This window comes from Malaya genurostris, chromosome 3 (genome assembly GCF_030247185.1).
Source record: "Malaya genurostris strain Urasoe2022 chromosome 3, Malgen_1.1, whole genome shotgun sequence".
In the NCBI taxonomy this organism is placed as follows: Eukaryota; Metazoa; Arthropoda; class Insecta; order Diptera; family Culicidae; genus Malaya; species Malaya genurostris.
This window is the reverse complement of record NC_080572.1, coordinates 87,803,909-87,817,347: the sequence shown is the minus strand read 5'-3', so window position 1 is coordinate 87,817,347 and position 13,439 is coordinate 87,803,909. Positions and strand designations below refer to the sequence as shown.

Here is a 13,439-nt window from a genome sequence, read left to right as displayed (position 1 = left end):
CCAAATCCATCCTCCAACGAAATGAACAGAATCGGATGTGTGTAAAATTTTCTATATTTCGACGTTACCTTGCAAGCCCTTGAAGAACGTATGTCCAGATTTTCAATTAGTGCCAAAAATTCGCCAGGCTGCGCGACAACTGGAGTAACTTAGAAGTGAAATCCCGATCTGAACTGGCCGTTTGTTTATGTTTACATGCTTGAATCCCGGCGCGCCATACTTAATTTCGTGAGAAAATTACCAACACAACCAAAACTGTCTTATCACGCCACCAGTGTATTTTACGTCGTGGTACCCGAGGGGGACGACACTAAAAAACTGCACTTCGCTTCGATTAGGCTTTTTCACGCTGCATACGATTATGCACACTTTCCTTCTCTTTGCTACACATAGTAGCGGTTGAATATGGATCGATCGTCTTTTCTTGGATTTTTGCTGGTTAACAACATAATCATGGAGATATGATGTATCGTAATAGGCCATGAAATCTGAAAGTTACAAATGTCACATGAAGATGCCAGATGCAGACAGTTCGGGAGTTGTGAACTATCGTCCTGTAAAATCAGTTTTGTTATATTCTGGTGCATAGCTAACCCACACACCGAGAGCGTATGCTCCGGATTATCTGCCATATCCTGTCGGAATGTTGGCCATTCTCGTTTAATATCTGCCTCATTTTCCACAGTTTCTATATTCAACTCGATCCAAAAATTATTCCGAATTTCATCTACATCGTACACTGTGTGGTTTCTCTTGTAGAGACGTTCCATTGTCTGATTTTTTTTAACGTCTGCAAACCTTCAAAATATGCTAGAAGGGAAATCGTGAAGTAAACAAGTATGTAGTTTGCTGTTAATCTGTATTAAAGTAAAAAAAATGAATTGTTATCCTTTCTATAAGATTTTCAATACCATATTAAACACAGCTTTATTCAGTTTTGGCTTCAGTATTAATGAAAAACGTTTCTAAACATAAAAATTGCAAGTCTTAGCATCTAACAAAATATAAAACCAGTTTAATATCACAGACAGAGATATCTTTGGGTAAACCTTCAAAGGGCTACAATAAATTGAAATATATTCCATCTTCATGCTCCCAGCTACTAAAAGAAAAAATTTTCAATGTTGTTTAACCCTAATTTCATTTTACCAATCTGCTGACGAATCAATGTTGACACTCAGTGAATGTCAAGACCAGTAACAGAAACTTTTTAAGAGATCATATGTTCTTTGACTTTCTTTTACACGGTTAGAAACGCTTTCAAACGGATCGATCTAGATGTTTGGATAGATGTAGTTTTTTTCGCTTTCCATTGACTTTTTGTATTTTATTTGAAAAAACCAGATCTGTCGTCCCCCTCGGTGGTACCGCACGATGCAAAATGTGTCCTTGAAAATTTGTCGAAGTATTCCGTATTATAATTTGTATTTGGTAAGAGCACCAGCAAGCTCTTCCGGTTCCATGTCGAACCCGAACAAACGAGAAAGAATGTGCGGCGCTTTACATGCACCCATTATTTTTTGCACCCGGCGCAAACTCGGTGCAGTGCATGGCAAGACCGACGACACGACCTGCCACTCGTCTATTAAAACTGTATCGCAAATCTGACTACCCCTCAGAAACTCGAAATGTCAAAACGAAATTGCTCGAAAATTTGTTAAAACTGGCAACTCGATTTGATAAATTATTGATTTCGAATAACAGATACCTTGGATACTGTTGTTCAAAGGCATGTTTATGTAGATAAACAAAACTAACTCCGAATCGATATACCAGTCGCGCATTTTACCACTGTACCTAAGAACAAGAGTCAGCCCTTAAAAGTTAAGTGAAGCGCTATGTTTTTGCGATACCGATATATATCATTTTATTTGCACTACCAGTAATTGTATGCACCGGAAATTTGATAGCATAGCAGTTACCAATCAACTACATCGGCATCTCACACCATCTTCATTAGAAACATTCAATAATGTATTACATAGTTTTCATAATATATTCAAATTATGCGACTAAGACTATTTTTTCACGCCATTGAGACAAACTTTTGTTTTATGACTTTTGCTAACCCTAGAATAGTTTTAGTATGACATCTGGATAATTCTTGTAAAATTCTCTTGAGAAGACTTGAAACGCCTCTTCAATAAAAATCTTCATGAATAACAATCAAGTTTTTTAGCATGATTTAGCAGAGAAATAACATAAATAAATGCATTTTTTCGTTACTGACTCAATGTATAAAGGATCTTTGAAAATAGCTTAAATTTAATAATGGTGTTTCAAATCAATATCACAGAACGCAGGAATTTCATTATCGTTCTTTTTCCATTGATTTAAACTTCTGTGAGGGTTCTTCTAGTGTTACGAAATAATATTTTTGGTCTTAATTGAATGCATAATAGACGAAATAAACATCCTGCTCCACCTTTTTTTCGAGTTCTAGAAACAGTAATTTTACTTGATTATTAGCAAATATACATGATTGAAAATTCAGTTTCGTTTTGTGTTGCAATATATTTGGAAATACATGACTGCATTTTCGTGGATACTGACAATGGATCGGGATACTTTTCCTATTTGTTTGTTCATTTCTATAATTGCGGTTTCTTGACAAATAACGCATAGCAACCAGAACAGTGTTGCCTAAAAATATTAATTTTATCATTATCAAGGGGTCGCTATATTTGTGGTAACTGACGGAAAATCACTCACAGACACATTTTATTCCAATTTTTCTTCGGAGTGCCTGGTCGTGTCGTCGGCAAGACTGTTCGTGTTCGAAAATCGCTTACGGTCAAGATGACCAAAAGTAAGGCAATACAGAGTAGTGAACAATAGTGTATTCGAAATGAGCAAACCTGAAACCTTCGCGACAAAATTTAACCCATTATGTCCTAGCGTATATATACGCAAAACTTCTATATTACTTTAGAAGTTTGGAATTTGACAGCTTTACTAGAGCACTGGATTGTACTGATTTACTAGAGCAGCTGATAGTTTCCACTTCGAATTTCTTTGTATATTAAAATTGTTCTCAAGTGTCAACGTTTTATTTGTATTATAACCTTGCAAAGATCACACAAATGACCAAAGAAAAGTTAGTAACATATATTCATATGTTCGAAACCTTAGGTAATTTTTCCATCTTTTGACAAACCATTGTAAAAGATTCAAATTAGTTATTTCTGTAGTGAAATTCCAAAAATATATGTTATATAGTAAAATATTGTTGTTAACATTTGAATGTATGATGTATCATACGGTGGGATAATACAGCAGTAATTTTTCAAAGCGTATCGTTAACCGATAAACTCGAGCATAATAAGTTTCTGATTAGTTGAAGTCTTTCGAAAATCTCTTGCCATCAGCAAATCAAATCCATTTTGTTATATCTTTGAAATGTGGAATATTAAAAAAACTGGCTGCAAAAACTAGTAATGAGGATAGGAACCCTTTATGATTTGACGAACACGTGAATATGGAGTAGAACGCTAACTTAGAAAAGGAAGTATGAATACCTCCAAAACTTACAAATCTGTATGAAAAGTTCAAAACGACGAATGTAACAATGAGAGACTCTCTTTGTTTACTTTCTCTTTCGATTATCACTATTTTTACCTGGAGCTGTTAGCGGAATATATTCAATAGTTGCACTATTTATGTACCATTTAATTCCACTATTTCACTGTCACGTTATTACACTTTTACAAAGTCACTATACTTTAATGAAGCATAACAAAAAAATAAAACCGATACACTGAAGAAGGATGTAAATAGCATTCCGAAATACGCGTATCTGTATTATAACGTTTGTTATGCTTCATTAAAGTATAGTGACTTTGTGAAAGTGTAATAACGTGACAGTGAGATAGTGGAATTAAATGGTACATAAATAGTGGAAATATTCCTGCTTTTTCGGTATTTTTTTCAGTACAGATTGACAGATGATAGCCTTAGTTATTATTATCGGTAAATAGTTGGAAAGAAGGATTGCTAAGAGTACCGTAATAATCGAAAGAGAAATTAAATAAAGAGAATCTCTCTTTGTTACATTCGTCGTTTTGAACATTTTATGCAGAATATCCCAAATATCATACAAATGCAAATAGGCAATCCACTTACCTGAAAATGAAGAAATGGAAACGAATGAAATTATTTTTTTTTATTTTCGATTACACAGGTTTTAACCTAAAGGTCATTCGCATCCTTCTGACCCTGTGTGCGGAATTGGAAATCGAACGGACGATCTACTTGTTCTTACCTGTACAAATGTATGTAATCCAGGCGGGTCAACTCGAATTATAAGAACTCGAAAATTACAGTAACTAGTTAAAACCTACGGAAGATTAAGGGGAAGAATTACGGGGATAATAGAAAAAGAGTGTGATATCTTTACCAAATTTCCAATACCATCACAGGTGCAAGAATATGGAGAGGAGCGGGGATGGTCAAAAAGCGCTTTTAGTTAAAGACTGTAGCAAACCCAGTATTCCTGAGTCAATTAACCTTGAACTATTTTGGAGCGAAACGTAAGGAAATTGAACGAAGAGGTAAATAATGACAAAGATTTTGATAGAAGGTATAAAAAAGGGTTGTTAATTAACCCTTTGGTTATGATGATTTTTTTCGGCTTTAGAAATAAAAAAAGAAATGTGATACTACCACTTTTTCTTTGAAAAAGGGAAGGTTTTTCGGCATAGAAAAAGAGTTGTTCGTTTGAGTATCCGTACATTTTGTATTTTTAAAATTTGTGCATACGAGACGTCCCCATTATTTAGAGTTTTATTTGTTATAACATGATAAAAATGTTATTTAAAATATCTGTACACAATGAGGCATAAACTTCACTAAAAATGTACTGAATTAATATAATTAACAAAAGACTACTTACAGATAGAGACAAAATAACAACGTTTTTCCAGACTTTCACTGTTTTCTCTGTAAACCTATGACTAAAATTCTCTGTGTATATACAAAAATTATCAGTTTGAAATTATGTTGATAATCATACAAGCAAAAGATAGAGAGAGGAGGAAAGTCTTAGTGGTCGTGTGCGTGCACTTTTGTATGCATTGTATAGCGTTGTGCGGATTTGTAAAGTTAATCAATCACATTGGTTGTTTTTTCTTTCTTTCACTAGAACTCTAATTCTTCCATGGTTCGCGATAATCGATTACTGTCGATCCGTCGCCGTTGGCTTCTCCGAACAGCGTCCGCCCGTCGGTACGGCTCGTTCTTCAGTCCGAGCAGTATGTCTTCTAGGGCTCCATTGTACACCTCATCCTGCTGGAGTAGTTTCTTCTCCCGAACCGAGTTGGTTTTTGTCTTCAGCTCGTTTATGACAGCCTCCTAGAGAAACAATTAATCAGAAGGGTAGAGGTGAACCAAAGGTTTACGGACCACCATCGGGTCATGTGAAGAGTGTGGTAGGGTAATTAACATCCAATTAACAATTGCGTGCATAGCAAACCATCATACCAGCATCTTCTATGTAAAAAGGTTAGACACTAAACGGCATTTTTGTGCAGTTAAATGTTTACTGTGGGTTGCACAGCGCTTTGCACACGTCATCTAAAATCAATTAAGCAGTGTAGCTAAGTGGAACAAAACAAGCGTGCGAATTCTAACGGAAAAAATAAGCGCGTGTCTTCTTAGTAGGTTATGTACATTACATGCATAGCGGAATACTAGACAATGCAATTCGCGAATCGTAGTTTAATGTAGTTAAAAAAAAAAGAGAAAGATATATACAGTTGAGAATGTTCAAACCCGTAGTTATCCAAACTAATAAATGAACAGCATTTCACAAAATATTTAAAAAGTATATATGTAAATGGGTGCAGTTTTAAAAAATTTACAGCGAAACTCAATTTCAATTTCGAATATTTCTACAGTTTTTCAGTAGCTTCCCAAAATCTTCTTCTTCGTGTTAGCACTTTCGGAATCAAGTTCGAATCTGATTTACTTGCTTTTCTTGCAACAACGGGCTGCAGACAGCATTTAGCATGTTTTACGTCTGTAGCACAAACCGATCCAAATGGCACCGGTACTTTGCTTCCAATCTTGTTGGGTGAAATGAAATGAAATGAAATTGGTTAATGTAACACACCACCAGAGTGACATTTCGAAACCGGTAGGTAAATGACACCTGAAATGATTCAGTTAACTATCTACAATTAACAAAAGCCATTTTATATATTTTGTATGTGTATTTTATATATTCGATGACGTGATTAACAGTAAAACTATGAACTACGGTTATACACAGTTATCTCGTTAGAAGCAGATTATTATACAATAGCTATAGGTTGTTACACTTTGAAGTAACAGATAATATGCAAAACAATATTTATCTTATCTTAGTCAATGGCGCGATGGGACATATTTTATTGATGAGCGGTGCATCCTCAACCCAATCTGCTGGCAAAAACCCTTTAACCCGTTGGTGCGAACCATCCTTCACCGATAGAAAAAATATTAAAATATGTCCCATAAAATATTCAAAGTGACCGTCCAATGTACCGGATAACAGATAAATTATAAAGGTTCTACAAAAACTAAACTAAGAAGCCAAACAACATGAAAACACAGCTTAAAAACTACACACCAAAAGAAAAACTTTACTAAACACACTTTCTGCTAAGCTGAAATACACTCTCTGTAAACAATGTAACGCCAATTAGCTAACCAACGAACTCGTGCCAAACACATGTTGCAATTCCTGATTCATATGCGTTAGGTTTTGCAAGAAGGTACTAGACAGTCGAATACTGACATCTCCAGTTCCAGCAACGCTACCACTACTAGTACTACTACTACTGGTGACGGTAGCGCCACCGGTTGCAGTATTTGCGAGTAAAGCAAGGGATGGTGAGCGTACCTGTTGCTTTTTCTGATTGTTGATCTTGTTGTTCCTAAGAACAACTTGTTCGTTTTCGTCCTTCTTGTTTGCTGCTTGCAGAGCAGCCAGCTCCAGCCGACGTCGTTGCTCGTTTTCTTGATCGCATGCCTGGCAAAAAATAGGATTTGAAAATTTGATACCATGCTAGCATTACCAGTTACTTACTTTGAATGCTCTAACGAATCGGACTAGCAGAGAAAAGAATGCATTAGCATCTGCGCTCCTGGATGATTCACCAAAATACTCGATGCACTCTTTAAACGAATCCTGAACAAACATGAAATATTGTACAATACTTTCAGTGTGACAATAAAATTGGTTTCGTACCTGAGCAGTTTTACAGTCAGTTCGAATCTTCTTCAGCTTCTCCTCGGAATTGTTGAGGAAATCTCGTAACACGTGATTGTGAGTGCCCTTCCCTCGCAGATCAGCTTCCTTCCGTACGGCTTCCATGCCTTTTTCCAGCTCGCTTACGTCCGTGATCAAGATCTCCAAAGAAACTTGCGCTGCTTTATCGACGCAGAATAGTTCGGCGTCGAAGTTCATTAGCTCCGGGAACTTTTGCCGAATCGTTGCCACGATATAGTGCATCAGGCTCATGCGCTTGTCGTTGGATTTGGTATCCAACAAGGTATCCAAGCTTTGCAATTTGAACCCGTACGCTGGTCCTCGTTTACTACTGTTCAGGTAGTTCCCGAACGCGAGAATAATTTCCAGCACCGAACGGAACTTTTTCGATGATTTGATCGAAGATGATGCGGAAATAATGGCGTAAATTTGCTGTGACGAGAGAAAAATCTATTTAATGTTTGGTCAACGGAAACCTCACGGAAATCCAACTACTTACCGGGTTGATTAAATGCAAACAATCGAAGAAGTTTCCAATATAGTTCATGATTGACAGTTTGGAGGAAATTCTTTCCACCTTAGTTAACTGCAACATGAACTTGTCTTCCTCAGTCAGAAGATTCAAATCTTTCTTTTCTATCACATACTCTTTGTAGAGCTTCTGTTCCTGATCAGTGGGCACCATCTTCTGCAGTAGCTCCACGTTTTCCAACGAGAGCTGTTTGAGATCGAGATTGTTGATCGCTTTGATTACTATTTCAGCGGGGATTTCCAATTTGCGACGAGAGATTGCTGAAGAATAAAATATTTCGAATCAATCGCAACTCAAAGGGGTTGACAGTCGAAGAGTATGTTCTATTATCTTACCTATGTTTCTTAATCTCGTGTGTTCCAGTAACGAAATGTGTTCCGGTTTCTTGAAACGCTTACTGGGGAATGTAGACAGACCGTCCATATCGCAGTTTCCATTCATCAGTGGACCACCCATGCCGATCTTAAACCGTTCTTCAAAGTCAATAAAATCGATCTGCCGATGCAGTTTCTCATCGTCGAGCTCATTGAAGATCGTTCCGCGTACCTGATTCGGCTTCAGTGCCACCCAGTTGAGCGTTGGCAGTTTGTATTTGGTTTGTACTTTGCGTTTGATCGTCATGGCACCATCAGTGCAGTGGATAGCTCCACCGAAATTCATGAAGCCGCCCGGACCAGCCGGCGGCGGTGGAATGAAGGAAGGTGGCTTAGGTGGTGCCCGAGGAGCATCACCGTTCAAACTTGGCAAAGCTGGTGGAGCTGGAGGTGGTGGTGGCATAGGAGCAGCTGGGGGTGCTGGTGGAGGTGGAACTGGTGGCGCATTTCTATCGGTTCCGTTACTCGTCGGACTAAGCTCCGACAGCTTTCCACCTTTTGCCAGCAGATTGGAAACATCTGCAATCGATGTACCTTTCGGTAGTGTCTTGGTGAGATTTTCTAGCTCCAGTAACATCGACTGTCGGCTTTTTGACTCCTGTTCGTGTTCTTTCAGTGCACGCTTCAGTTTCGTAATATCTTCTTCGACGGTTCGTTGTTTGTTGTACAGATCGTCCCGTTCGGCACGCGTCTGACTTAGTTCTGATTCGAGTTCACCTATTTTGAAAAGTGCTTCTCGTTCAATTTCACTAGCCTGATCTAAGGCACGACCCAATTCGTCTTCCAGTTCATTGACTCTTTCCAGAGCGGCAGTCTTCGTTTCACTGTCTTCCATTAAGGCAGCCACATCGAATACATTATCCAAATATGCTGAAATTTGTACCTGAAGCTCTTCGGACTCCGTCAGCCGGAGTTTCTCCAGATACTCATCTAATCCGAGCGCAGTAAATTCGTACTGCAAATGCACCCTGTAGTTCATATCTTCCACGGAATGTACCACTATATTTACAAATTGCATGCAAGCCACCATAAAATCGATGTTGAACAATTCATAGTTCATAAAGTACTCCATCAGCGTCTGGAATCGACGCTGTTCGGAACAAACTACCTTAAAATTATCGAATGCCGATAATATGATTTCGTGACCGCCTTTAACGAGACAAATCGCTGCTAGTAATTCTAAGACCAAAGCTTTAGTCCTCAACGACTTGTGGATTAAACTGAGCGCTATACAATTGATCGCTTCCCGATGTTGTAGCACCATGTTGAATCCATACTTATTGTTCATAATAGCTCGCATGCACATGTTGCAGACATGGATGTCGTCCGTCGTTAAACCCATGTTCAACTTAGCAATATGCCTCGATCTTCTCCGCACGCTAGGGCTGTCCATCATATCGCTTAGTCCCGGTCGCATGAACCCATTCAAACCGAGCTTGTGGTTCGTTTCGTTGCTCCCATACGATGTGAGGGTTGTATCCTTCGGATTTAGTCCTTCGTCCGACTCGGATTTTGCTTCCTGTATCCTTTGCTCGTGACGCATCATCGCCAGCCGGAAGCTTAGGTAGTCGATCAGCGCATCCAGGCCCTGATTCTCATCGTCCAGAAACTCTTTCACCCACTCGATATGATTGGTGCGCAGCGAGATCTCCAAATCTCGCAGGACCTGCGTCGAGGTGGATTCGCCTACCATTTTTCGTTTCTGAGGGAAAAAAGTAAAGGATTTATAAATGTTAGCAGATTGTTTGCTCTGGGTATTGAAAAACGATAAGGATTAGTTAGTTATGCTTCCTAAAATGTTTGTTGAATCAACTTGGGATCGTTATCATGAAACAGTTACAGTTCCATGAAAAGTTCGATTCACTTAATATCAGGACACACTGTGATTAGCGCTGCAAGTGGTGGCTACCATCTTTATTTGCTATATAGGGGTGCAAATTAGAAATTCAAGGGTAAATACAGGTAGAAATGTGGTCAGCTTTTGATCATTTATAGCCCAGTCAATTTAGTTTCTATCAGTAATATTATTTCACCAATTGATTTAAATATTTCTACGTATTGAGTTGAATGTTAATAGCCATGTATTTTGAATTATATATCATTGAAATGTTGATTAATAGCTAGGAGTGTCCTTTTTTCCGGCTAAAATTCTCCGGCATACCAGATTTCCCTAACGTAGACGACGGTTTTGAAGAAGTAAGCGATACATCAATGGGAAAGCATCGCTCTGATTGGTCAATCGATGCAAAAGCGAAGCTATTGGAAGTAAGCGAATTTATTGACATAAGCGAAACTATGGCTAACGTTTCAGTCCTACGTGTAGCATGCCAGAGGTAGGTTGTTGCTAGACAGCAAGACAGAAAGCGCCATAAAACGATTTCAAGCTTAATTGGTATGCTTTGATCTTGTGTCATGTGAGTTTGGATGAAATTCCATGTTATGTCATTTTCGCCTGAGATATTTGCAACTTCCTCAGAGTAAATTTTGAGTGCTTTAGATTAGTTGCTAATTTATATAAGATAAACTTGATTTATAATGAGAAATCGCTTTAAAATAACTGCGTGCATACAAAACTTGAACAAAGCTTGCCGAAGAGAAGCTTAAATTTCGTAATCCGTAATGCAAATATATGCAAAGATATAATTGCATACATTTGGGATATTGATGCATTTACGTCGGCTACAAAACAAATACAAATCATGACAAACAAAGTCTATATTCTGGGTTCGCGTGTTGATTCCTAATAAAGATCAATCTAAGCAGACTCTCGTGCAATTGTGGATTCAAAAGTTTGACGATTGAATAAACTGTTTGATTGAACATGTCGATCAGTAGAAATTTTGGTTGCTATGTTCCACATCAAAGGCTCGAACAACCCCATTAGGCTGATCCTTGTAGTTTTTTTTAAATATTCAGCACAACGATATTTTGCATTTGACCCCGATTTTGAAACGATAGATTTATTTCTTGGGAGTTTGCACTCCCAAGTAGCAATTAAAACTTGTTAAAATTGGCATGTTTCACAATTGCTACAGAACGGTTATTCATGTTAGATATGTTTGACAAATGATTTTACATGTTTTTGTAACAAATGTAGAAATCATTCATGTTACTGCTTGTGAAACCAAATCAAAAACCTAAAACGATTAAGTTCCACATCGGTTTATTCAACTGCTTCTACAATTAGTTCATTTGAGCAGTTTCATTTTCGGTTTCTACTTAACAAATATTACTGCTATGAAACGTATCAAACAAGAAACTTGTTGCACATCATACAAGCAAAATGCGCTTTTTCAATCGCATAATCGTTTAGAGATGGCATTTCACCAGAGTGATACACGCTGGAGTCAGATTCTTGTCCACACCGAGGATGCAAAAAACGAAGCATCGCACGAAGAGGAAAGCACACTTCTTCAAACACATTCTCTTCGCATGAATCGCTCTCACGCGCTCTCGTCTAAATACACCCAAGTGACCACTGTCGCGTGATGGTGAGCGAACACTTCAGTGAAGTTCAATTAATAGAGAGTAGATCTGGCCTTGCTATGAAAAATTGGCAAGGAAAACCGAAAATTTTACGATAAATTGTTTTATTTTGCTGATTTTGCGTGTCCACGCTTCTTCTACGCAAACCATACAGCAGAGTGCTCACCGGCGTGTACACCTCTGTGAAAGTATCTGCATCCACCTCAGAGAATTTATTAGCTAATGCTCTAGCACTTAGGTGCGATTCAGTGGAGGAGGTAAAAGGAAATAAACAAACGCACTCATGATGCGTGCACACTTTATACAACAGTGGTGTATATATGTGAAAGAGAAGAGCTCTCGTTGAAGTTGTCAGTGCGAGGGGAGAAATTTTGCTTGCTCTTCGTCACACAGAGGAGATAGACATCTCTGGTTGCAAGAAGAGTGAAGAAATACAACGCTCGAACAATGTTTGCTACTTGGGCTGTGTATTAATTCTAGAAACTCTAAAAAAACAATTGTCTCAATACTCATATTCATCGGAACTAAACGTCATGAACATCTTCAACTCGTGAACCATTCACCAAATGTTAACTCATGAAGCATAGCTATCAGCTGGCGCACCGGTTTTTGAACTAATGAAGAAACGAAACAACTCTCCGTGCTTTGGTTGCTCTATGTTTTGTTCATATTTGTTGCTTCAATTTGCAAGCCCTGATTCTGAGCACGCTGAAAATCCATCTAGGTCAGGTCAAAAATTGTGAATTCGATGAATTTGGCTAGATCTATTGTGGGCATTGCCCACAGATGACTCTGTGAGTGGAAAACTATTGTTCGGGAGGATTTCAGTAGCCGTCGCAATCAACATCGCGATTGGCAACTGCATTGAACGATATTAATAGCAATTAGAACAATCCATGGACTCTCGGAAGGCAACACTCATACAAAACACGACTCCAACAAAAGTACCGTTTAGGGGATCAGTCCATAACAGGGGTCGGCAAACTGCGGCTCGCGAACCATGTGTGGGTCTTTGGATGGGAAGTTTCGGCTCTTTAGTTCTAGTTGCAAATACTAATTATTTTAAACAAAATACTCTAAATCGAATCACGATCATTTCAATATCTTAGTCATTGTAGTCGCTTTTCACCTAACCCTTTTCTCGTGATACGCGTCGTCGATGTAGTCGATAAAATGCGAATACAAGTGTGTAATGAAAACCTCGAAAATGTTACCGCAAGCTCCTAACTGGGGAAATTGTTTTGTCAATGAAACTACCCTGCATATGAAAACACAGACCAATCGACTTTAAAAACCAAGTACGATTCGCTTTACTTGGCCGCCAAAACATTCAATTATGGTCCTATATCTTTGGAAACCCATCCAACAGAAAACAAACACACACCGCAACACAAGTCTATCTTCACTTTTCTGTTTTGCCATCAGACGCTGATTTGCGATTTTGTTTGAGGACAAGATTTTATCAAGTAACTCTTATTGAAAAATAATCTAGTTACCATATTGAATATTCCGATATCTATTCTAATCCATCGACAGATATGCAATGAACTATGAAGACTGATTAACTTGATCAGTCGCTATCTGTGTGATAATCCATATCATGCCTACTATATCTTTGATTCCAATAACAAATAAAAAAGCAAGTGCACATTTCAAGTTCACATTGGTCCTGGCAGCTTGAAAAAAAAACTATCTAGAAATAACACTTGTTTCAATTCTTATTGCGCTTGATGTACAACACGTCAACCGTCATGTAACACTTGATTTGTGATGGTGTTCAATTTCCAACGACATCCCA

The 13,439-nt window shown here is 38.2% G+C and overlaps 1 protein-coding gene across 6 annotated transcripts in view; it reads right to left on the bottom strand.

The window, feature by feature from the left end:
• Window positions 1-4,730: 4,730 nt before the first annotated feature.
• The window catches only part of LOC131433745 (formin-like protein), a 105,952-nt gene continuing 97,243 nt past the window's right edge, over window positions 4,731-13,439 (bottom strand). For all 6 annotated transcript variants that reach the window (XM_058600336.1, XM_058600339.1, XM_058600335.1 and 3 more), the window contains 6 exons: window positions 8,117-9,857; window positions 7,749-8,041; window positions 7,229-7,681; window positions 7,067-7,168; window positions 6,881-7,009; window positions 4,731-5,349 (listed from right to left, as the gene is read on the bottom strand). In XM_058600336.1, the coding sequence (XP_058456319.1) occupies window positions 5,137-5,349; window positions 6,881-7,009; window positions 7,067-7,168; window positions 7,229-7,681; window positions 7,749-8,041; window positions 8,117-9,857 (2,931 nt within the window). In that variant the 3' untranslated portion in view covers window positions 4,731-5,136. The remainder of the gene's footprint in view (window positions 5,350-6,880; window positions 7,010-7,066; window positions 7,169-7,228; window positions 7,682-7,748; window positions 8,042-8,116; window positions 9,858-13,439) is intronic.